The sequence below is a fragment of the Carassius carassius genome, chromosome 4 (genome assembly GCF_963082965.1).
Source record: "Carassius carassius chromosome 4, fCarCar2.1, whole genome shotgun sequence".
NCBI classification, from domain to species: domain Eukaryota; kingdom Metazoa; phylum Chordata; class Actinopteri; order Cypriniformes; family Cyprinidae; genus Carassius; species Carassius carassius.
In genome coordinates, this window is record NC_081758.1 from 33,422,007 (window position 1) to 33,444,900 (window position 22,894).

The 22,894-nt window shown below is 38.0% G+C and overlaps 3 protein-coding genes across 5 annotated transcripts; all 3 read left to right on the plus strand.

The window, feature by feature from the left end:
• LOC132139871 (myotubularin-related protein 8-like) lies at nt 1-8,655 on the plus strand. Its single transcript, XM_059548533.1, has 14 exons — nt 1-178; nt 1,882-2,004; nt 2,106-2,268; nt 3,295-3,449; nt 4,051-4,179; nt 4,661-4,795; nt 5,211-5,343; nt 5,475-5,584; nt 5,674-5,799; nt 6,353-6,402; nt 7,293-7,493; nt 7,689-7,817; nt 7,992-8,118; nt 8,204-8,655. Exons 1-14 carry the CDS (start codon nt 155-157, stop codon nt 8,495-8,497), a joined length of 1,899 nt encoding a protein of 632 aa, XP_059404516.1. The 5' UTR covers nt 1-154; the 3' UTR covers nt 8,498-8,655.
• Nucleotides 8,656-9,731: 1,076 nt separating this feature from the next.
• LOC132139872 (ankyrin repeat and SOCS box protein 12-like) lies at nt 9,732-12,715 on the plus strand. 3 transcript variants are annotated; one of them, XM_059548534.1, is made up of 4 exons: nt 9,732-9,864; nt 10,558-10,756; nt 10,848-11,420; nt 12,283-12,715. In XM_059548534.1, exons 1-4 carry the CDS (start codon nt 9,757-9,759, stop codon nt 12,435-12,437), a joined length of 1,035 nt encoding a protein of 344 aa, XP_059404517.1. In that variant the 5' UTR covers nt 9,732-9,756; the 3' UTR covers nt 12,438-12,715. The 3 variants fall into 3 exon arrangements, with proteins under 3 accessions (XP_059404517.1, XP_059404518.1, XP_059404519.1); XM_059548536.1 differs by lacking the exon at nt 9,732-9,864 and adding an exon at nt 9,933-10,478; XM_059548535.1 differs by lacking the exon at nt 9,732-9,864 and adding an exon at nt 9,926-10,478 and having other exon boundaries at nt 10,558-11,420.
• A 4,294-nt stretch (nt 12,716-17,009) lies between these two features.
• LOC132139873 (APC membrane recruitment protein 1-like) lies at nt 17,010-20,365 on the plus strand. Its single transcript, XM_059548537.1, has one exon. It carries the CDS (start codon nt 17,112-17,114, stop codon nt 19,974-19,976), a length of 2,865 nt encoding a protein of 954 aa, XP_059404520.1. The 5' UTR covers nt 17,010-17,111; the 3' UTR covers nt 19,977-20,365.
• Nucleotides 20,366-22,894: the final 2,529 nt, after the last annotated feature.

Consider the following 22,894-nt stretch of genomic DNA (forward strand, 5'->3'; position numbering starts at 1 on the left):
CGACTTATCGCGATATCTGCTCCCGTCAGCTGACATGATTGTAGTTGTCATGTCAGGAAGGAACGCAGCAGTTTTTGAAACAAACATGATAACCGCTAAACACATAAACATCGAAAAATTAACGTGGACTGTTGAAAGATAAGCCACTGAAAATATGGAGCACATTATAACGCCAAAGGTAAGTCTGTATCAACAGGTGTGCACGTGTAAAGTTGGCAGAACTCGTGTCTTTATTCCAGACTGGATATTCTGAACTCTCGATGGATGTAAAACATACAGAACGAAGCGTTTAAATTGGTTCGTGAAAAAGATTCTGAGTTGTTAGATTTGTTGTAGTCGGCTGTTAAATCCATCCAATGCATTTTAATGTTGGTTACTGAATGTAACGTTAATGAAGTTGAAGGAGTTTTCAGTCATCACTTCATAACTGTATGTACAGGAGTATTTTTTCCCCTCTAAAATCCGGATGTAACTTTGCTCAGGTGAACCTGCAGGCTTTGCTTTTAAGATGCCACAGACCTCTAAATATGATCGTCCTCATGCAAGGGACTTGCATCTGTATAGTTTCTTGTATAGAGACCCAATTTATACAGTGGAAAAATTTGTGTTTATATATATATATATATATATATATATATATATATATATATATGTATGAAAATGTCTAAACTATTATTTGGAAAATATATTTCTATAAAGTTACATTAATATGTTGCTTTCTACTCATTTTCGTACTGTACTTTTATAGTAGTGTTTATTTATTTGCATGTTTGTTTTTTTGCATTTATTTAGTTGAATTTATAATTTGAATTATATTTGTATTATTTATTAAATGTTACTATATATATATATATATATATATATATATATATATACATACATATACACACACACACACACACACACACTTATATCACATGTTCTCTAAAGTGTACCACATACCCCAATTTGAAGTTTTCCATGAATATAAATGTAAAAAAAAAAAACTGGCCTAAAGTATGAGCTATGAGCTGTAACACTTTATATTATCATATTCTGGTGTTCTGGCTATATATTCTCAGTTCCAATGGTTATGTGGTATCCCATCAGTGCCCATTTTAGATGTTAATAAAGTTCAGTAAGATATAGACATCAGCTTATTATTAGAAGAGCCTCCCAAGACCTGAACTAGGCAGAGAGACCTTCAAAATGTGCAGTTCTGGGGCACCTTTGTTACATAACATTATATGGTGATATGAGCATTGTCTTTTTGGATGTTTTTGGCAGCATGGAGGGGTCAGCTCAAAGGATGTCACGTTTAATCAGCAGTACTACAGGAAGTCTCTGTATTAGCAGCTGACACCTCTATTCAGATCTACTCTGCCTGAGAATTGTGGGTTTAATTCTTCATCAGAATTGACCAATGGAATCTAAATTGGACCTACTGGGGCTCACCTTGGCTTTTATGTCTTGCTGAAAAACATTACTTAACCTGTTCAGCTTGGTTTTGCTATCCTAACGACCTAAAGGGATTGTTCTAATCATTTACTGAAAAGATTAGTTCTCATGTAGTTTAGCAAGTATAAACGAGCAGAATATATTAGACTTTGACTCAAAAGAAAATGCTACTTAGTGCTGAAGTGGCATCTTGTGTTATAATATTGTTCCATTGCCTGTTACTCAGTAACCAAAATGCCAAGAGATGGAGGAACAGGAAGTGCTGACAGTAGTCTTAAGAGGTTCTGCAGGATTTCCTCTCCATTGTGTTAAACACAGGCTGGATGAGGTGTACATCCAAACCCACAGACTTGATTGTGTCATTTACCCTTGCGATTGCTGGCTAGTGCTTTGTATATTACTTCAGACAGTTGAGTCAATAATTCTGCTGGACTTTTTATGCAGGTGGAGTATGTGAAACTACTGAATAGGTACCCTGAAAAGAAGTCAACTCTGGGAACTCTTTATTTGACTGCTACTCACCTTATCTATGTGGAACAAACCAACATCACACGCAAAGAAACATGGGTAATATAGGCCAGTGGGAACAATATACGTAATAGTCTTCAACTTATCTGTTGTTGGGTCTTTTAGAAATACACATCTTGAAATGTCTGATGTGTGTGAAGGTGCTGCATCATCACATCATGTCGCTAGAGAAGCTTCCATTAACTGCATCCGGTTGTCCGCTCCTGATCCGCTGTAAAACCTTCCAGCTGCTTCATCTGCTGTTCCAAAGAGAGAAAGATTGTCAGGATGTCTATCAGTCACTTCTGCGTCTGTTTCAACCAGGTACACTCACAAGCACACACACACACACACACACACACACGTTTGTTTCGCTATCTTTTATTGCATAGACTTTTATTGCATAGACCATTGATTTCTTTTATATCAGGTTAATGATATTTTCTATCACCTAACCCAACTCCTTCCCCTAAACCTAGACCTCACCGAAACATATGCAGAACACTAGATTTAAATAAGAACATCTTTGGCTGATTTATAAGCCTAATGTACAAATATAGTCAATATACATATACACATATGGTTTGTTGCATTCAAATGAGCAACATGTTTAGAACTTATGAGAATTCTTTTTTTTGTTTTGAGCAGGTAACCAACAGAAAATCTAATGTATGCAGTTATGTATGCAATGCATAAAAACACATGCACATGAAAGTGTTAATTCAGTATTATTTATGTAATATTATAGTATTTTTTTTTAAAATCCCACATATGGGATTAAGAACGTTCAGTGACGTCGCAGAACTGTCAAATTCTAATTGTGGTTTCACGCGTTGGCTGACGCTGAGCCAGAGACAGACGAGAGACTGCTCTTGTCATATTATCACAACTATGTAGTGTTATCAACCACATAATGCATATTTGGTTTCAGATGTTTAAATGCACATAAATACTAGTAAAACAATACATATTTTTGTTTTGAAAAATTTTTTGTTTGAAAAATACACACATGTCTATGGAAGTAACAATAACAATCCATTCAAATTTAATCAAATTTAGTCTTTTTTTTTTTCATTTTTAATTATTATTTAATTCATATTTTGATATAGCTTTGATAAATATTTGATAAAGTTTTAGTTTTAGTCATTTGAGTACTTCAACTTAAACATTTTATTTTAGTTAGCTGCCAAGCAACACTTTTGTTTCAAAATCATTCTTATTTAGTGTCCAGTCCAGTAATCTACCAGTTATGTTTATTTCATATTGAAAAATGCAGTTATGTCTTGCAGACTGACCCTACTGTGCAGATGTTTGCTCTTAGATTCTAACTGTGCTTTTGTGTCATTTCAGTCAAAGAAGAGGAGCTGTTTGCCTTTCTCTATAATCCACACCAAAATGAGGACAGGAGACAGGGTTGGGAATTCATCAATGTGGCAAATGACTTCAGCAGGATGGGTCTCTCCAATGATTACTGGGAAATCAGCCACCTTAACAAAAACTATGAGGTATCACCTTTTTTACAAGACAATCTACTAATCATGCTTCTTGTTTAGGACCATTTCACAATAATCAGCTTAACTCTTTTATCTACTGATCACAGAGATTAATATGCTTTAGGTACAAACAGTTTCAACATAACACATGTATACACTGCCGTTCAAAACTTTGGGGTAAATTATGTTTTTCTTTCAATAAATAAATACTTTTATTCAGCAAAAAAAGCATCGAATTGATTTAAATTTGTCAAAATCTTCACTGTTTTTTTTTTTTTTTTTTTTTTTTTAATGAATGCTGTTCTTCAAACTTCCTATTAATCAAAGAATCCCGAAAAAAAAAGTTTCCACAAAAAAATAACTATGAAGCACAACTGTTTTCAACACTGATAATGATGAGAGATGTTTCTTAGGCACAAATTGTAACAATACATCAGAGTATTACTGTTATTTTTGATGAAAGTGCAGAAAACATAATCTTAACGTTTTGAATGGTAGTATTAAAATTATAAATGATGCTCTAATTATAATTCATATTTTATATATATATATATATATTTGTATGTTCTGTCTAACGGATCTTTAAATGTTTCTCGGTCTCTCTTTCACACAGATCTGTAGCACTTATCCATCTATCCTAGGACTCCCTAAAAATGTCAGTGTTGCTACAGTAACAGGCAGCGCAAAGTTTAGGAGCCGTGGGCGATTGCCTGCTCTGTCTTACTTTCACAAAGACACAAAGGTATACAAGCACACGCACGTCATAAATGCACATAAAAGATCTGTTCCACAACCAAGTAAGCTCCCTACCTAGACAGCATTTTAAGGCACCTTAAGCATGCAGGCTGTTTCAGACAGTAGACATCATAATTATGCTGCCTGCCATTTGACCATATTCTAAGGTAACATTGCATGCATGCATCATAGATAAAAGAGTGCCAAAATACACTGCAACAAACCGATCACATTCATCAAAGATGGCTGACAGAGTCAAGAGAAAATCTAATTATAATATATATATAATGTATACATATTTCATTCAATACTGCAAAGTATTGAATAAAAAGTCCAATCAGATTAATAAATTAAATGATTAATTTAAAAGTAGATTAAACCTAGAGACTATGTTTGGGGACATAGAAAGGCTTCAGTAGGTTTAAACAGGAATGGCTGCTAACAACTATCTTTATCTGTTCTTTGTATTTTGTGGTACTGTCTTGCAGGCTGCAATCTGTCGTTGCAGTCAGCCTTTGTCAGGTTTGACTTCTCGCTGTGTGGAAGATGAGCAGATGCTTCAGGCCATCAGTGAAGCAAACCCCAACTGCCCTTTTATATATGTAGTGGACACACGGCCTAAGGTTTGACCTTTAACCTTAACCTCTCTATATACATAGGAGGACAGCTCCAGGATCAGACTTGTAAATGTTTATCTTTAAACTTTCAATCTCAGCTGCTCTGGCATATATGTAAGAGACACATAGGAAAATGTGTGATCTTTCACCCTCTGACACAAATTACTCTTCTGTTCATATGGTAAACTAACTTTCAAGGCAACTGACTAGTTAACCATTAAATTCTAGTGTTTCTGTATCTATTGCCAATATTGATTATATTCTGTTCTATTTATTGTTGGTCATCTCATGTTTCGCCACTATAACTGAGGAAACATTTAATTCCTTTATTTAATTCTCTTTATTTAGGAGACCATAAATCTTAACCTGACCCTCTGGAGCTATGTGTGCATACATTTGTACATATTTTTGTCTTTTTCAGTTGAATGCAATGGCGAACCGCGCAGCTGGTAAAGGCTATGAGAATGAGGACAACTACTCCAATATCAGGTTCCAGTTTCAAGGAATCGAAAACATCCACGTCATGAGAAACAGCCTACAAAAATTGCTGGAGGGTGAGAAAACACAATTTTTTATTAGTACTGGTATATTCAGTAGCTGGTTAAGTTGCTCAGTTTAGTATTGATTGTGTCTTTTAAATCAGTAGTAGATAAAATGATGGTTGGTTGAACCTTTGTTCTTCCAGTGTGTTCTATCAAGTCTCCTTCCATGAGTGATTATCTGACAGGTCTGGAGAACTCTGGCTGGCTGAGGCACATCAAATCTGTGATGGATGCAGGCGTGTTCCTTGCCAAGGTACTGACCTCCATGCTATTACTGCATAGAGAGTCACCAACAGAAGAATATTAACAATGATATACTCAGTCATTTTCTTTGCGTTCTAGGCTGTCTGTGAAGAGCGGGCAAGTGTGTTAGTACATTGTTCTGATGGTTGGGACAGGACGGCCCAGGTGTGCTCTTTGGCTTGCATACTGCTGGACCCATACTACAGAACTATTAAAGGCCTCATGGTAATGACCCAGTAACCTATAACATATAACCTGTACCCTCAACACAGGACTCGCATGTCACTCTGTTGGGCTGGTAATGGCAAATTAAGTCACCAACTATTCCTGTGTAACTTAATATACGTCAGCATTCAAAAGTTTTAACATAATTTGTTATGGCAAAGTTGAATTTTGAATCTTCAGTGTCATGATTCTTCAGAAATCATTCTTAAATGCTGATTTGGTGCTTTTTTTAATTATTATTGATGTTAAAAACAGTTGTGCTGCTTAATATTTTTGTGGAAACCGTGATCTTTTCCCGATTCTTTGTTCAAATAAACAGCATTTATTTGCTATAAAAAATATTAACATGCATAAAAGTCTTCACTGTCACTTTTGATCAATTTAATGCATCTTTGCATTAAATACCTGAAAGTATTAATTTCTTTTAAAACATTTACTGACTCCAAACTTTTGAACAGTAGTTTATATTCAAATGTGAAACACCTAGACTTACAAAAAATATTGTAAAATAATAGAATTTAAGGTTTTGTTTGTTTGTTTGTTTTTTATACAGGTGTTAATAGAAAAGGAGTGGATCTCTTTTGGTCATAAATTCAGTCACAGGTAAATACTTTTACTGCTCTTGCATGTATTGGTTAATAACCCAGTACATTTTTTGGGGAAGTCGTGGCCTAGTGGTTGGAGAGTATTACTCCTAACCCTAGGGTTGTGGGTTCGAGTCTCGGGCTGGCAATACCACGACTGAGGTGCCCTTGAGAAAGGCAACGAACCCCCAACTGCTCCCCGGGCGCCGCAGCATAAATGGCTGCTCAAAAAATGGCTGTGTGTGTGTTCACTGCTCTGTGTGTGTGCACTTTGGATGGGTTAAATGCAGAGCACGAATTCTGAGTATGGGTCACTATACTTGGCTGTATGTCACGTCACTTTCACTTTCACCCCCTCAAAACATTTTCACAGCTTTTAAAAACTGCAAATACATAAATATTATTTATCAATAGAATTAAAAGGATAGTTTACCCAAAAATGAAAATTACTCCATGATTTACTCACCCTAATGCAATTCTAGGTGTATATAAAACATTCTTCGAAGCAGTGGTTTGCTTTAGAAGGCCTTTATTAACCCCCCAGAGCTGTGTGGAGTACTTTTTATGATGGATGGATGCAATTTATTGGACTTCAAAATTTCAACAGCCATTCACTGCCATTATAAAGCTTAGAAGAGCCGGGAGATTTTTTTTTTTAATGTAACTCATATAGTATTCGTTATATACACCCAGGATGGCTTGAGGGTGAGTAAATCATGGGGTAATTTTCATTTTTGGGTGAACTATCCCTTTAATGATAAATGATTTAAATATTAAAATACTCAATGTTTTTGTATACTATAAAAAGGCTAATGTTATTAGTAGTAATCCTTTCATCGTAAACCATTTGTATCAATACCAAGTCCAACTTTGTGACATGTTTTGTTTGTATATATGCATGTACTCTAGGTGTGGCCATCTGGACACCGACTCCAAGGAAGTGTCTCCAGTCTTCACCCAGTTCCTAGAGTGTGTGTGGCAGCTGTCAGAACAGTTCCCTTGTGTGTTTGAGTTCAATGAACGTTACCTAATAGAAATACACAATCAAGTCTATGCCTGCCAGTATGGAAACTTCATCGGCAACTGCCAGAAAGAGAGACTGGAAATAGGGTGAGGATAGAATGCACATGCAAACACATTCATGTATGTACAAAACTGATACGCTCGGCATTGAATGTGTATGCTTCAAAATGAAAGCGAATGTTCTTTATTATAAATAAAATCAAACGTACTGTTTATTTGCTTGTTTCCAAGACTTGAATGATTTTAAAATGCTTTGCTTCACTGTTCTGTGTGGGATTTTAGGTTGCATGAAAAGACGTTTTCATTGTGGCCACATCTTCTGAAGAACCAACATCTGTATCGAAACCCTTTGTACCGGCGTTCATTAGAGTGCACAGTTCTCAGACCCAGCACTTTACCACTGCACTTCAAGTATGGATGCACTCTTTAACATATGAGGCTGTGCTGCTGCAGATTAAAATGAAACTTTTCACAAAATCTTTTGAGAGACCAAATTAATGTGATTTGTATTTAAAGTAATTGGATTTGTCTGATGTTTACTGAATAGTTTTGCACCAAATTTGTACTTGTTTATGTGTCTCCCAGGTTCTGGTGTGGGATGTATAACTACTATGACAGAGGCATGCACCCAAAACAGTCTGTTCTAGACCAGCTGCTGTCCCTCACACAGAAGCAGGTAGACAGAGAGCGAACTATGACTGAATTACAGCGAGTAAGTGGGGTTGTGGGATTAGATTTTGTCAGGGTTGAGAGGTATTTGACTGACATGACGCTGTCTCCATCTCATTCATTTACAGCAGCTGGCTGTTGCAGATGGAGTTCTCCCTGATCCATCTGGACCAATCAACACACCTGCGGAACAGGACAGTCCACGTGAAGAGACTCACGCCGCTCCTGTTAACCAATCTAATGGAAGCTGCGCTCCTTTGAGTAATGGCGACGCAGAGGAGGCGGGTCCAGGAGCTGAAAAGTGCAATGAGAAAGAAGGGGCGGAGCCAGGAGCCACCGAACACGATCTGACCTCCTCTAAGGACAAACCAGTTTCTGTGGAAACTGAACATTCCAAAGAGGAGGTACAAGAATCCTCTTGAGTCTCCATAGTAGCAGACTTTTTGACTGAGAACCCAAAGAACAAATGTCCGTGTTTTTGAAAATATGCATACAGTATTGTCTCCACAACTGAAGCCACTGTAATGCAAAAAAAACAAACATTCAAAGTGCAGCGTTCTGCCATATACTAGTTTCGATCACTGGGTGGATTCTTGTTCCCTGTTATATCTGTTCTGAACAGTCCTGAAATGTTCTGGATGTTTTTGTGGACTTCAGTGTGTTTATAAAACAGGATTGAAGTTATATGCTTTGATCGAAGGCAGTCAGAATCATCTACATTTTTGTTTAAATGCCTCTCTGATCAAATTTAGCCTCACTCCATTGTACAGTAGATTGTTTTTAATGTCTTTCTTTTAGTAATACTTTCCATATAATGTGTAGTACATTTTAAAAAAACCAGACTTTGATACTGATGTGAAATTAAGATTGATAAAGGGAACACGTTGTTAAAAAAATGCATCAAATTGATTGTGTTTTTTGCACAAAGGGCTTAGTATTATTTTTGTGGTGTTTACTGCAAATGCGGTTCATTTCACAGTTGAAATGCTGCTCATTGATTGCAATAGGATGTCACATTGCCTGAGCCAAGCTCTAATGCCAAACAAATAATTTGAGGAACATAAAAATATTTGAGGAACATTGCTTATGTTCTTTTGACCAAGCCTTTTGAATCGCATATAGTTTTGCTAAGCAACATTGTTTTTAATTTGTCTACTGGATGTTTATTGCTAATGGATGTGTAAAAGTTTTCCCAGCTTTAGTTTTAATATTCAACTTCTTGAACCCTGGCTGCTATGGAGCTCCAGACAAGCTTTTATTATTATGTGGAATATAAGACCAATGTTTAAAAATGTTTTCTTTATTGAGAAGCATTTGTTTACATTATTATTTTTTGAATTTATTTTTGAATAAATATTTTCTATTGATTAAATGTACAGCAATAGTCAAAAGGGAATTTTGAAATAAGCAATGAGAGTGATACCACTGAAAATGACAGACTGTGATTACATTACATTTATTGCTTTTAAAAGTAATAGTTTGGCTCTGTGTAATAATCATGTCAGCTCATTTTATACACGCTTATTTTGATCATTGCACTGTTTTGTACCTCTTTTGTACATTATATTACATTTGAAATTGTTTTCTTTAAATAAATAGATTTCAGTTAAAAAAAAGTTATGTGATTATATCATTTGCATAATGTTTGTTGACATTAAAGCCCACTCATCTTACAAAACGTATGACTGAATATTTCAGTGGCGGTGTGTGCGCGCACAGCGCCCCCTCTGGCCGCCCACCAAACAGTTTCCGCTGTTTACTGCCCGTCAGTGTTTGGCTTATTAGCTCGGTGAGTGTCCTTGAGGCGAAAACTCATTTAAAATATCTACTATATGCTTATGTTTTATATGTGTAGTCGTTTATATCATAAAATGCGTATTTGTTCGACAGCAGGCCAGAAAGAGCGAGTCCAACTCTGCGTTGTTTACATATAACGTTAACGCTAACGTTACTGGAGTTAACGTTAAATCCACCGAGCTCCAAGAGCCGGGGAATAAATCTCCTCCCGAATGGGATTAGTATTTATCTCAGATGAGTTTATTCGCATATAAAAGTATTCTAGTTCTGCTTGTACTTATGTGGTTAATCTCGTTTGCTAACCGGCTAATTGACCGTGGATTCTTGCTAGTAATTTAGTCGTTAAAGCTAATGGGTATAAACGAAGTTCATGATAAAGCGTTCCTATATTTTAGAAGCTTGTTTAAACGCTGTCAAAGATATTACTATAATATAATAACAATTTTCTCATAAGTAACAATATCCCAATGTGAGGGTTTGTTGTTATGCAAAACTGAACTGCGTGCAACACTTCACGTAACGTAAATAAAGGCAATTCATTCTGAATACTCTGGCTCAGACCCTAGTGAGCTGCATACCTAGACAGCATTTCTGGGCATTGTCTAGGTAGGCTGCTCACTATCCTGCTGTTATTTTCAACAGTCATGCAGAGGCACTCATCTGTGCAAATACTGTTTCTCTGCAGTTCTCCTCTATGCTCCAGCTGCGGCCGGTGGAGGAGGATGAATCAGCTGCTGAGAGTCTGGAGCTGAACCGAGCTGTGGCATACAATGACCATTTCCTGTTGGCCGAGCTACTTTCACAAGAACGTTACAGGAAGTGCATTAATCAGCAGACCGGTTGGGGGATCCCAGGTACCCCGTTACGTATGGCTGCGTCAAAAGGTACGTGTGTCACCCTTCCATGCACTCTCAGATGTCACATCTGAGTTTGTTGTCCACCACGACCACAACGCAGCAATTATTTGCCCTGTAGGTCACCTGAGGTGCCTGCAGTTGCTCCTGGCCCATGGGGCAGAGGTAGACCGACTTGATGTTAAAGCCCAGACCCCTCTTTTCACTGCTGTGTGTGGGCGTTACCTGAGCTGTGTGCTCGCACTTCTCCGTGCCGGAGCTAATCCAAATGGAAGTCATCTGAACAACAGCTCGCCCGTGCTCACTGCCGCCCGAGAGGGTGACCCGGAGATCCTCCGCCAGCTGCTTCAGCATGGGGCGGAGGTCAACGCCAGGTCAAAGGTGACGCTGTGGGCCTCAGGGGTTGCTGTGTGCAGTGGCCCGCTTTACCTGTCAGCCATATATGAACACCTGGATTGCTTCAAAATGTTGCTGTTATATGGGGCAGATCCGAACTATAACAGTCCGGATGAGAAGGTGATCGGCAGAGCCACGCAGCAGAAGACAGTCCTGGAATTGTGTTTGAGACACGGCTGTGGGGTCGAATACATTCAACTGCTCATTGACTTTGGGGCAAACGTCTACCTGCCGACCCTCATTATAGAAAAGAGCACCAAACAGAATGAAGCTCTTGAGCTGTTGCTGAAAGAGCGAGGTGAGAGAAGTTCAAGCAGTATTGTAGCATTGTTTTTGTTTTTTAATTGCCATTGTTCTTGAATGGAATAAAAAATAAAAATAAAAGAGGTAATTATTTTCCCCTCATAATTCTGAGAAAAAAAAAGTAAAAATTGCAAAGTATAAACTCAGAGTTGACATATAAAGCCAGAACTGCAAGATATAAACTCTATATAAAAAATTAATCGTTTTTATTTTTATTTTTTTCTTTGAATTCAGAGGGTTTTTTTTTCCTCATAATTGTGAGTATATATATATATATCTTATAAACCTGACTTTTTATCTTGCAATTTTTAAGCTCAAATCTAACAATGCAGAATTATGAGGAAAAAGTCAGAATTGTTAGATGAAATGTTGCCATTAATTTTTATTTATTTTAATTTTTGTATTATTCGTTCTGGAAACAAGCTTCCATATTATCATTTATTAACTAAAACTATTAACTGTCTTTAAAAAAAATACAAAATACGATGTTCGTATGATACAATGTTTTATTAAACTTGTCTTGTCAACTATCTAAAATAAATACATTTAAGTTGAAGTACTTAAATTGCTAAAATTGAAATTTACTAAATTACTAAAGCTAAACGAAAAAAAAAAAAAAAAAATATATATATATATGTGTGTGTGTGTGTGTGTGTGTGTGTGTGTATGTATAAAGACAAAAGCACATAAAATTATTTGAATTCAAATAAATAAAAATTAAAGCTAATTTTAAATTAATTTAAAATAAACAAATTAGTATATAAATGATAAAAACAAATAAAAATAACACTGATTATCTTGCAATTGTTAAATAACCTTTTTTTTTATTCTCTCTCTTTTTTTCCTTTTTTTTTCAGGGTGTCCGAAGACTCTTGCATCTCAGTGTAGATTGGCTATTCGTAGACACCTGATACAGGTGAACAAGATTCATTCTTTGGACTCTCTGGAAATTCCACCCAGGCTCATCGACTATCTCAAACACAACCCTGTGAACAGTGCATTGGTTTACTGACAAAACGGAGTACACTCCATTGTGCCTTTACTAAAGGACAGACTCATTTATTCACACACAGACTGGACAGGTGGACCATACAGACATCAGAGGGAACGAAACAGACAGAAGATCTGGACTTATGATGTGGACTCATTCGTATGCAATCTCACAGACAGACCGATACACTGCTAACATCCCTGGTTTACATAAACTGAGTGTGTTAAACCTCCTCATAAATGTATTTGCTTTAATGTCCTTCAAAATTGAAAGTGTATATTACCAGAAGTGTTGTTGTTAATCCCTTAACCCTCTGGGCTTCTTCGTAAATGGGTCACACTTAGCTTCCTCCCGCCCGAAAACGGGCGAAGCCTTAAAATTGTACTTTACTTTTTCCCAGGATAACCAATCAAATATATTTTTGTTCTATAATGTTTTCTGATTATTATTTAGAATTTTTAGATTTTTTTATGATACTTTGCATTAATTATATAATTTTTATGAGCTATTTTTTCCATTAGAATTAATATATCATTTTTTATTTTATATTTATTTAAAAAAAAAAATCAATAAATGCAGCATTTCACATCAAAATAGAGTGCCAGCCTAAAAAAAAATGTTCCAGGAGAAGAACTTCATCTAGTGGCTTTAAAAAATAGCCACTTTTGTGTAATGTCCTGTACCAGCCTGTAGGCTGTCTATAGCTTCCTATATATCCTATGTAGAAAGGCTTTTTGATTCCTTTTGTTGTTTTAGACATGATTTCTCTATCTTATTCGTTTTTTTTATTTAGATATACATTTAGATATTCTAAAAGATGATTACTTTATTTTCTTAACAAAAATGTTTAGATAAGTATCAGGTTTTGCATTATGATTACAATCAAACTATAGCATTTGGTTAGAAAGGGAACACAATGTGTGTGTGTGTGTGTGTGTGTGTGTGTGTATGTGTGAGTGAATGTGTGTGTGTGTGTGTGTGTGTGTGTGTGTGTGTGTGTGTGTGTGTGTGTGTTGCATTTGAGCGAGAGTCTCTTTTTGTATTTTTTATTTATTTATTTTTGCATATTCTCAAAATTTGCTGTTGCAGTCTTACCAGTCTCTCTCTCTCTCTCTCTCTCTCTCTCTCTCTCTCTCTCTCTCTCTCTCTCTCTCTCTCTCTCTCTCTCTCTCTCTCTGTGTGTGTGTGTGTGTGTGCATTTGAGCAAGTTTTTTTTTTCATTTATTGATTTTATGTGGAATATTCTACAAATTTGCTGTTGCAGTCGCCAGTTTATCTGTGTATGTGTGTGTGTGTTTGTGTGCGTGGGTGTGTGTGTGTGTGGGGGGGGGGGGATCTTATTTGCACTCTTGATGTTCTAGAGTGTCACCCCTTCATTGCTGTACACTTTTTTTCAGCACAGTTGCTGATCTGTAGCTTGTACCACCAAAAGTTTCTCTGAGTTTTCCTATTTTTTCGTATTTCCCATTCATTTCCTATGTCGCCCGTTTTCGGGCGGGAGGAAGCTAAGTGTGACTTTTTTTTTTACGACCCTTTAACATATCAGAATCATCTCCTTGATTTTTTTGTGTGTTCATATAGGTAATACAACAAAAGTCACCAAGTTTCATCCCCATCCGATGAAGCAAAAAAATTAAACATTTCAAAACGTTCAAGTTTTCGCCCGTTTTCGGGCGAAGAAGCCCAGAGGGTTAAACCATTGGTTCCCAACCAGAGTTCACAGGGGGGGGGCGCGGGAGCGGATATGCTTTGAGGTGAATAAAGATGCATAAAATGTTCTACTAATAATTTTATCTAAAAATATTTTTTCAAAGTTTTTAAAAAATCATATGCTAACAATGCCAATTTCGTTATTTCAAATGTAGGCGCGTTGCGCGTGGCAAGCGCGCTCATAATGTAAGAGACGCCGACGCGACCACAACAGTGCCCAACATCAAATGGCAAATATAATGCAAGCGGGACGAAACTGCTCGTTATTGTGTGGTTGACGGACCGTTTATCAGTTTGGACCATTGCAGCGCGAGCCGATCGTTATCATGTGACGCTGTTACTACACAGCGCTAATAAGAGATCCAGTAAAGAAAGCATTTGAATTTGCCACAGAAGTAATAACATCGCTGCGAGATCTAGAGAGAAACATTCACATTTCTCCGTTATTAACGGATCAAACAGCGCGTGGAAACCAGGAAGAAACATTGTGCCGTGAATGAACTATCCAGTGTCCAGATCTGCAACATTCACCATGGATTTACTGTAGTAACACTAACTGCAACCATGGAAGTTTGGCAGGAATAGTAGGCTATAATGCCTTCAAGTAACATTACGTAGGTTTTATTTTGACATTATGAATACAATTGCTGCCCTCAAATGTTAATCTGAAAATAAACCTTGGTTTATAACTACTACAATTTCATTTTTTCCAAGAAGCTGTTTTGTTTTATATGCTCATAAGAAGAATCAATTATAGCTCCAGAATTACTCAAAGTAAAAAATATCACACTTTATTATGTTAGTTTTAATATAAAAAAAAGAAATCAAGGAAATTTCTCTGGCATTTCTTTCTTTTTGCTGTAACAAAAACGTACCGTGACACAAGTGTATTGCATCGAACCGAACCGTGAATTTTGTGAACCGTTACACCCCTATATATATATATTTTAGTGCTGGGAAAAAAATTAATTGCATCCAAAATAAAAGTTTGTGTTTGCATAATATATGTGAGTGTACTGTGTATAATTATTTTGTATATAAATACACGCATATGCATGTATATACATTTATACATAATTTATATTATATATAAATATAAATAATTTATATATAAATAAATAAAAATATTAAATATATACATGCAAATATATACACCCTTCTCTAAAAGATAGGCTTTTAGTTTTGCTTCAAAAAGTTATTGTGTTGCAATTGTTTTAATAGAGATTGGAAAGCTGTTCCATGTTTTTTCTTTAGCCTAGATCTCTAGGGACCAATACGTTTCGATGACCTTAGACATCTGGGGTGGGTAACCTCAAAAGATCAGAAAGATATGAAGGTGTCCGTCCATTTAAAACCTTACAAACAAAATGTATTACTATTTTAAAATGGATTGTCAGCCAGTGCAAAAAGAGTAGGACGGGTAATATGTTTGTATTTGCGAGTGCTAGTCAAAAGTCTAGCAGCTGTGTTTTGTACTGTTTGTAGGCGATTCATATCATGTGTGATTGGCTAATACAGATATACACTGAATTGTAGTAGTCTAGTCGAGATGAGATGAAAGCATGTATAACTCTCTCAAACTCAGCAAGAGTTCAAAAACTCTTTGTTTCGGCTATGATTCACTTTGTTCATTGAGCTCTGGAGGAACTGGCGGCGTTTCCGTGCTATGTGCATTCTGGGAAATGTAGTACCATGACTACTCTTTGGCCGCAAGCTCCTGCAGCGCTACGCGAGGGCAGAGCACATCACTGCACGCTCGGGGGAAAAGATGGGAAAATAAGGCGAGTATCGCTGATGTTTCTATCTCTGTGTATTATTCGCTCATTGACTGTGAACGTACGTGAGTGTTCATGCAGAAACAGCTGTTTGTGAATGCAAGTCAGGTGTATATCAGTGAAGCGGTCGCGAGCTGGTTAGCGTCTGGGCTAGCGCGCGCCAGTTGCGCGTTCATTCGCAGTGATGGTGTCCAGCTGGGGACACTGTGCAGTCTTTTAATAGAAGTTCTTTTCAAATACTAATAACAGTTTCACTGCAGTAGTTGGAGTAATTGGTCCATGGGGTGTAGTTCTTTGGACTTCACGCTATCTTATATGTGTTTCTCCTTTGTTTATGATGTACTTACAGTGAGAGTTCAGGCCCGATGGCTTCAGTCAGCTTTTGTTTTGATTGTAGGTTTAATCCAGCGGAACTTCACTTACGTTATGTGTTGCATTGCATTTTGTTTTTGTACTGTTGTAGGTTAGCCTGTCTGCCTCTGTGGTTTAGATTTTTTTAAATCAAATTATTTCCACCTAACGTTAAATAAGCAAACGTAATTTACTCATTCCATAGCCCAGAGACAAACTGCATGATAGTACATTTTGTTCTTAGTGATAGCTGTAACCACTGGGGAAACAACGGTGCAAATAAAGCAAAAGATATGATAAAGTAACACAAGTATGATATAAATAATTATGGGGAAAACGTAAAAATAAAACCTTTATTATTGGTTTGATTAATTTAATAAAAAAAATAGGCCTATGGTGAATTTATTTTGAATGCATTTATCTGGTGGTTACCTAGTCAGAATAGGACTTTCTCACTTGTCAAAATTACAACCATGTTTACTAAATGAGCCCAAGGAATTGTATTAATATATTCATAAATAGACCCTTTAAATATTTATATTGATCAAATATGATAGTATGTTTAGAATTTTGTCAGGGTTTTACTTTTTTTTATGGGGCTTAAAGAGATGGGCATCTCAAACAGAGATGTACAGATACAACTTTTAGTGTCTGAATACAATTTTGTAAATGTTTCTTAATAAATATGTGCCTTAGTTTTTTTCTATTTTTGACTGTTTCTAATGATCCGTCTTAATTTCTGTTACATTCACAGGTATAACATGTCTGGTAAACACAGACCCCATACCTTCCAGCCTGGCTCTCAGGGTGGAGTATTTACTTCAGACATGCTCCATTAGCCACAGACATCTGTGTCACTATGGAGACCACCACAGGAAGTGAGGTTGTTGGTGCAATAGGGGGTCCACAGTCAGACTCTGTTTCCCATGACACCCCTCAACCTCAGTCCCCCCCTTCTGTGAAAATAAGGAAGACGGCTTTCAAGTTTTTTGGAGGTCGGAAGAGCATTTGTATATTGCCCAGCTTTTTCAGTGGCCGAGGCAGAAGTCAAAGTAAGGCTTCGTCAAAAACAGGTGTTACAAAGAGCCAAACATACGATGGGGTGAGCCGAGCATGCTGGGATAATTTGGGCAGAGGTAGCAGTGAAGTGGCCTCTGGGGACTTTGAGTTTTGCACCTCCGGTGACCCTCAGAAATCACAGGAGAATCATGGGAAGTCTCAGTCTCTACCCCGACAGCGCAGAGGTCTTCGGGGTCTTTTCAGCAGCATTCGGAGACACAGGAAAAACAGAAATGTTGAACAAGAAAAGCGGGAGGCACTCGAAATGTCTTCAAGCTTCCATGCCGAAACAGTGCCTGGTGTCCTGTCGAGCGTCAGTGACCGTAGTGATAACCATGTAGACAGTCAGGGTGAAGAGTTGTTGCCAGTTGTGCCTAATCAAACCGCAGGCAGTGAGTATGATCTGCCATTGGCTGCCACTGAATGTAAGAAAGATGTAACGCTAGTGCCTGAGAAAAGGAGGAGCAGCAGAGTGGAGGTGGACAAGAGGAAGAGAGCAAAAGAAGAGGAGAATAAGGAGGAAGAGATGCAAGATGAGAGACTGGAAGGACTGACGACATATCAGCCCTTGTGTGCCGAGTCAGAACTGGACCGCTTGGCTCAGCAGAATGTGGACATGCCCGATGGGGAGCCTCCTGCTGTATCCTGCTCCTCTGAAAACTTAGTCTTTGGGGATGTTTCATCATTGAAAAGCTTTGATTCCCTGACAGGTTGCGGAGACATCATTGCAGACCAGGATGATGTCGGTGTCGTTGAGAGCTCAGTGTCTGCCGAGAGAGGCAGCCAAAATGCAGGAAAACGGAGCTCGTGTTTTGTCACATATCAAGGTGGAGGGGAAGAGATGGCGACTCCCGATGAGATGGATGCGGATTACTTGCAGAGCTTATGGGAGTCTGAAACTAGTAATGAAGTATGCTATGTACCTTCAGACAGGGGCTCAGATAGCCCTTCACTCACTCATGATCAGCAAATCAGCTCCATCCATGTTCCTTCCGACAGCAGCCCACTGGGAATCACAGAAACAGCCTTCACTCCTGTTGGTCTCTTAAGCCCACAGAGTGATCGACAGGAGTCGGTACCCAATAGCGATGAGGGATACTATGACTCCACCACGCCAAGTATGGAGGAGGATAGCAGAGAACGTCCACACCAGGATAGGCTTCCACGGGATAGCTACAGTGGTGATGCCCTTTATGAACTTTTTGAGCCTGACGATCACCTGCTCAGCCCTGCTCTTCCTCCCAAGGATGCCCACTCATTTGTTGGTGCAGCCCTGCAGGGTGATAAGAGTCCAACAAACCCTTTGTATGCCCTGGCATCCTCTGCCCTAGAGACAGGAAGCATAGAGACGGAGGAGGAGCGTCTGAACAAGATCCAGCAAGCCCTTCTGTGCTGTGAGCTCCAGAATCTCAGAAGCCCATCCAAAGATCAGCGTCTGTTCCATGCCGACTGCTTCTACAATGACTCGAGCCTTTCCGCAGGCAACGGTAAGATTTTTTTGAAAGAAGTTATCAATCAGCGCTATCCCCAATCACGATCAAGATCCCAAGCTGTGAAAGAGAATGTCCCTCTCAGCATGGGCCAAATCCAGGAGACTCCATTGTTTGCACCCCGTGCCGGTTCAGGTTTTAGTCCACATGTCACTGAGACAACCAGACAGCAGCCTCAATCTGAGAATCAGAGCACATTACTACCCACCAGAGGCTGTAGCCAATCCCAAGAAGAGCTGATGGTCTGTTTCTCCCAAGCGCTTGTAGATTTCACAAAGAACACCCGGCTTTACTGCAACTCAACTGAGAGTCTTGATGGCTCAGAGTCGAGTTCTCCTTTTGGACCAAGTCTGAGCGCCTTGCCTGCCATTGTCACATTTGATGTGGTCGACATGGACAACGAAGGTGAATGTGAGCAGCAGACTGAGCTTGTCGAGGAGGAGGAGGAAGAGTTGGCATCTCCTTACGAACCCTTCGAAGATGATGGATGTTACCTTCAGCAAGACGCCTTTGCTGAGCGTACTTTCGATGCCTACGAACAAAGTCTGTTGCTAAGTAATGCTTGGGGCATCGCAAGCCTTCCTCGCCACCTCAGTTTGGGTCGACCTTGTCCACCTGTCCCTGCCCCATTAGCACTAAATCGTCGCAGTCGCTCTCTTGACACGGACGGTCTAGAGTTTCAGACAAGTGATCTTTACACGGCTGTTACCAACTATGACTTAAAGGGGGCTGCATTTTCACAGCATAGGACTGCTGATTGTAGAGATATGGTTTTACCACAACAACCCTGCAGGGTTACTGTTGATAGTTTTAGGTGGGGCTATAGGCGTGGTTTTGACTCTTCCAAATCTTCTCAGCAAGAACCAAAATTGGCACATGTGGGCCAGTCAACTGTAAGACCTTCCCATCTCCCCCTAAAGAACAACGGCAGTAATCGTAACCTCCCTGGTGCCAGTAGAGCTGATGGTGATGGGGAGATTTTGTTTGGGGGAGGCAATGCGCTTTATCCCTGCAGTTACCCCCCTACAGGCATGCAGTGGAAGAATCGACCAGTTGGGTTCACTCAGGGTGTGCCCCATGTTCGCTCTGAGCAATTGGCAGACCATCGAGAAATTCCCATAAAGAACCGGAAGGGGCAACTTGAGGGTGGCTTCACCCCTGTACCACCCAAATAATAAACAATCTCTTCCTCTCAAAATAAAACAGTAATCCAAATAGATACGTCTCGTCATCAAAGTCTATGCTGGATGTTTAGTGACACTCTTGAATTGTATCACACTCACACATACTGTAGTTGCCGTTACTGCCTGATAAGCTATTGTATTCTTTTGTGATGTACTGTGTAGTTTTTGAGCTATGTTTTTAGTTTCTGTTAGTTTAAGAAAATGTGTATTTGTACTGGATTTGTTACAGCATTACTCAATCAGCAGGTGCTGTCTATATATAGATGCTATAATGTGTCGCATTTATGTAGCCTGGTAATGCCATAGAAATTAATTCATTTTGTTTGGATGTTTTGAATATGTTTTAATTATATTTGCAAAAAGACAGCAATGCTATAAATTACTTATTTTAGCGTGAGAATGGAAACCTACATTAGCACCTAATATAATCTTGTTCAAGAATCAAACTTAGTTTGAACAAATACTTTTTTTTAATACAACAATTTTTTGAGTTTGGAAATATGCTATATGCTTCAAAGTTTTAGTGTTGACATCTTGGAACCTTTTAAAAGTCTTGTTTAGCTAGTCAGATATTTGTTTTATATGGCCATTTTTGTTTTTGGCATAGCACACACTACATTCATAGCAACAATGCCTGTTAACTCAGTGGCATTTTGACCAACCTCCCTGTTACACCTATTCACTGAAGACTTAAGGATGTGAGTGTAGAATCTGGTTTATTTCTTTTTTTTTTGCTGCTAAACAGTATGGGGTTGTTTGGGATAATGTACTGTATTAACTGTATGGATATCTGAATATTTGCGTATTCTCTGCGTACATTCAACTCAGATCTGGCCTAAAGTCTTCAGTAAATATGATCTATATAGTTGATAATCAAAGGGTACTATCTTAAGTCATTTGAGACAGAATGTCAGTAAAGCCTTTAATGAAGTTATGTGATTGTTCTGTGCTGTTGTACTACAGTCACAATCATCTACTGTCATCAGAATGCCAAAGTCAGCTTAATGCACTTACCATTTTTTAACCAGTGCTTATATTCATCTCTTAAGAATGAATCAACCTTTGTGTTTCCCTGTAGATGAATCTATGCTGTTCTATAATTAATGTTTTGTTCTTTTTTCTTGCATTTGGTACATTTGTGCGATTGAAAATTATTGTGCATACCTCATCTGTCAGCGGAATCAGAAAACCAAAATAATTTAATTTTTTTTACACAAGGATGCACATACACAGACAAAGAATGTTAGAACATCTCAGTAAAACTTGACATTCATTAGCCTAAATGTTGTAATTTTTTAAAAGGTTTAAATGCATATCAACCCCATCACACCCCTGACACAATCTTTTTCCACACAAATCAACACTGACTGGAAATAAACCCTTGAGACACCAATAATGCAAGTTTGTGAATGTTTTTTTAGGACGATCATAAGGTGCTGTAGTTTGCTATGACAGTTGGTTTGTGATTAGTGCTGCAGCCATAGGTCATTATTTGCCCTTGTTGCATGCAGTTGCATAGTTGCATGTTGCATAGCAAAAAACACATTCTTCTGACTGGCAGTGAGAAAACTGAACTGTTTGACCTGTCAAAACTATAATGTCTGTGAGATCTCATAGGCCTCTCTAATGCACTGTAATTCTGTTTGCAAATGTAGAGAAACAATGGGCAAATGCATGGCAGATGTGGCACTTACAGGTGAAGCAGCATTAGTGCCTTGTTAGTTTTTGAGCTGATAAGCAGGGCTGATGCTGTAATTGATTGACAGGTGGTCTCCGCTCTAAAGTCAAGGAGGCTCCAGTTGTCATGGAAACTAGTTGAAGCTGTCATGCTCGTCTTAATGTTATGAGCTGGGGAGAACAAAATAAATGTAGGCAGTTCGTGACTGACAGCAACTGATGTGTCATATTGTCTTTCCCAGCCTCCCCTCTTGCTTTTCCCTTTTTTTTCTATACATGTAGTGCAGTATGTGCATTCTAAATGTAAGAGAATGAATCTGTGATCACTTGAGCATCACACCAGGTTGTGGCTCCCTCTACTGGTTAGGTTGTGTCTAATATGTTTTAAATCTAAAGAATCATTTTATTCTAATGTCAAGAGTTTTAATTTAATTTTTTACACTATTAAACATAAAGATAAGTTTTCTAATTCTAAACCATCTTGTTGTTAATTTAACCTTAATTTATTCATCTGTGGGCATTACTAGGTTTACATGTGATGATAGTGTTGTGTAGTATTTAGTGTCATTTATACACTATACAAAACCTCTCAACCAGGTTTAGTATTTTGCCTTTTACCATGTCAGTCAATTAATTCTGTACAAAATTAGCCAGATTTATTATGAGAGGAATGACTGTCATATTGACATTATCATCTGTTTGTCTGAATTGAATTGAAACCGATGGCTGGTTTACTGAACTCAGGTACGAGTGCACATTGTAAGGTAATTTAAAGAAAGGTGCATTTCAGAAGATACACAGTAGTTTTGGCTAACAACCAGAACTGAACAGTGGCCAGATTTCAATATGACCTATTTCTACGTGGTTTGTGTGAGCATGTTGATAATTCCTCCGTTGGCACAGAGCTGTGTGATGAGTCTCTTTCTCAGGAGAGAGTTTATTACATAAGCCTTCAGTCTCTTTCTCTCACTCCCTGAACAACATTGGCATTCATCCCAGATGTCATACACACACATGAGTATTGGAGAGTTTGTATAGACAAGCTTGTACTGATGTTATTTTTGCAATTGTCTATTTTTTTTTTATAGCTTTTTTTTAAGAGGGAAAAGCTATTAACAAGAAACAACCTTTTTTTTTTACCATGGCATTCTTTGAAGTACCTTGGAGCCAAGTGATTAAGCAATGCATGAATATGGAGATCATTTAGTACTTTTATATACATCAAAGTTTTA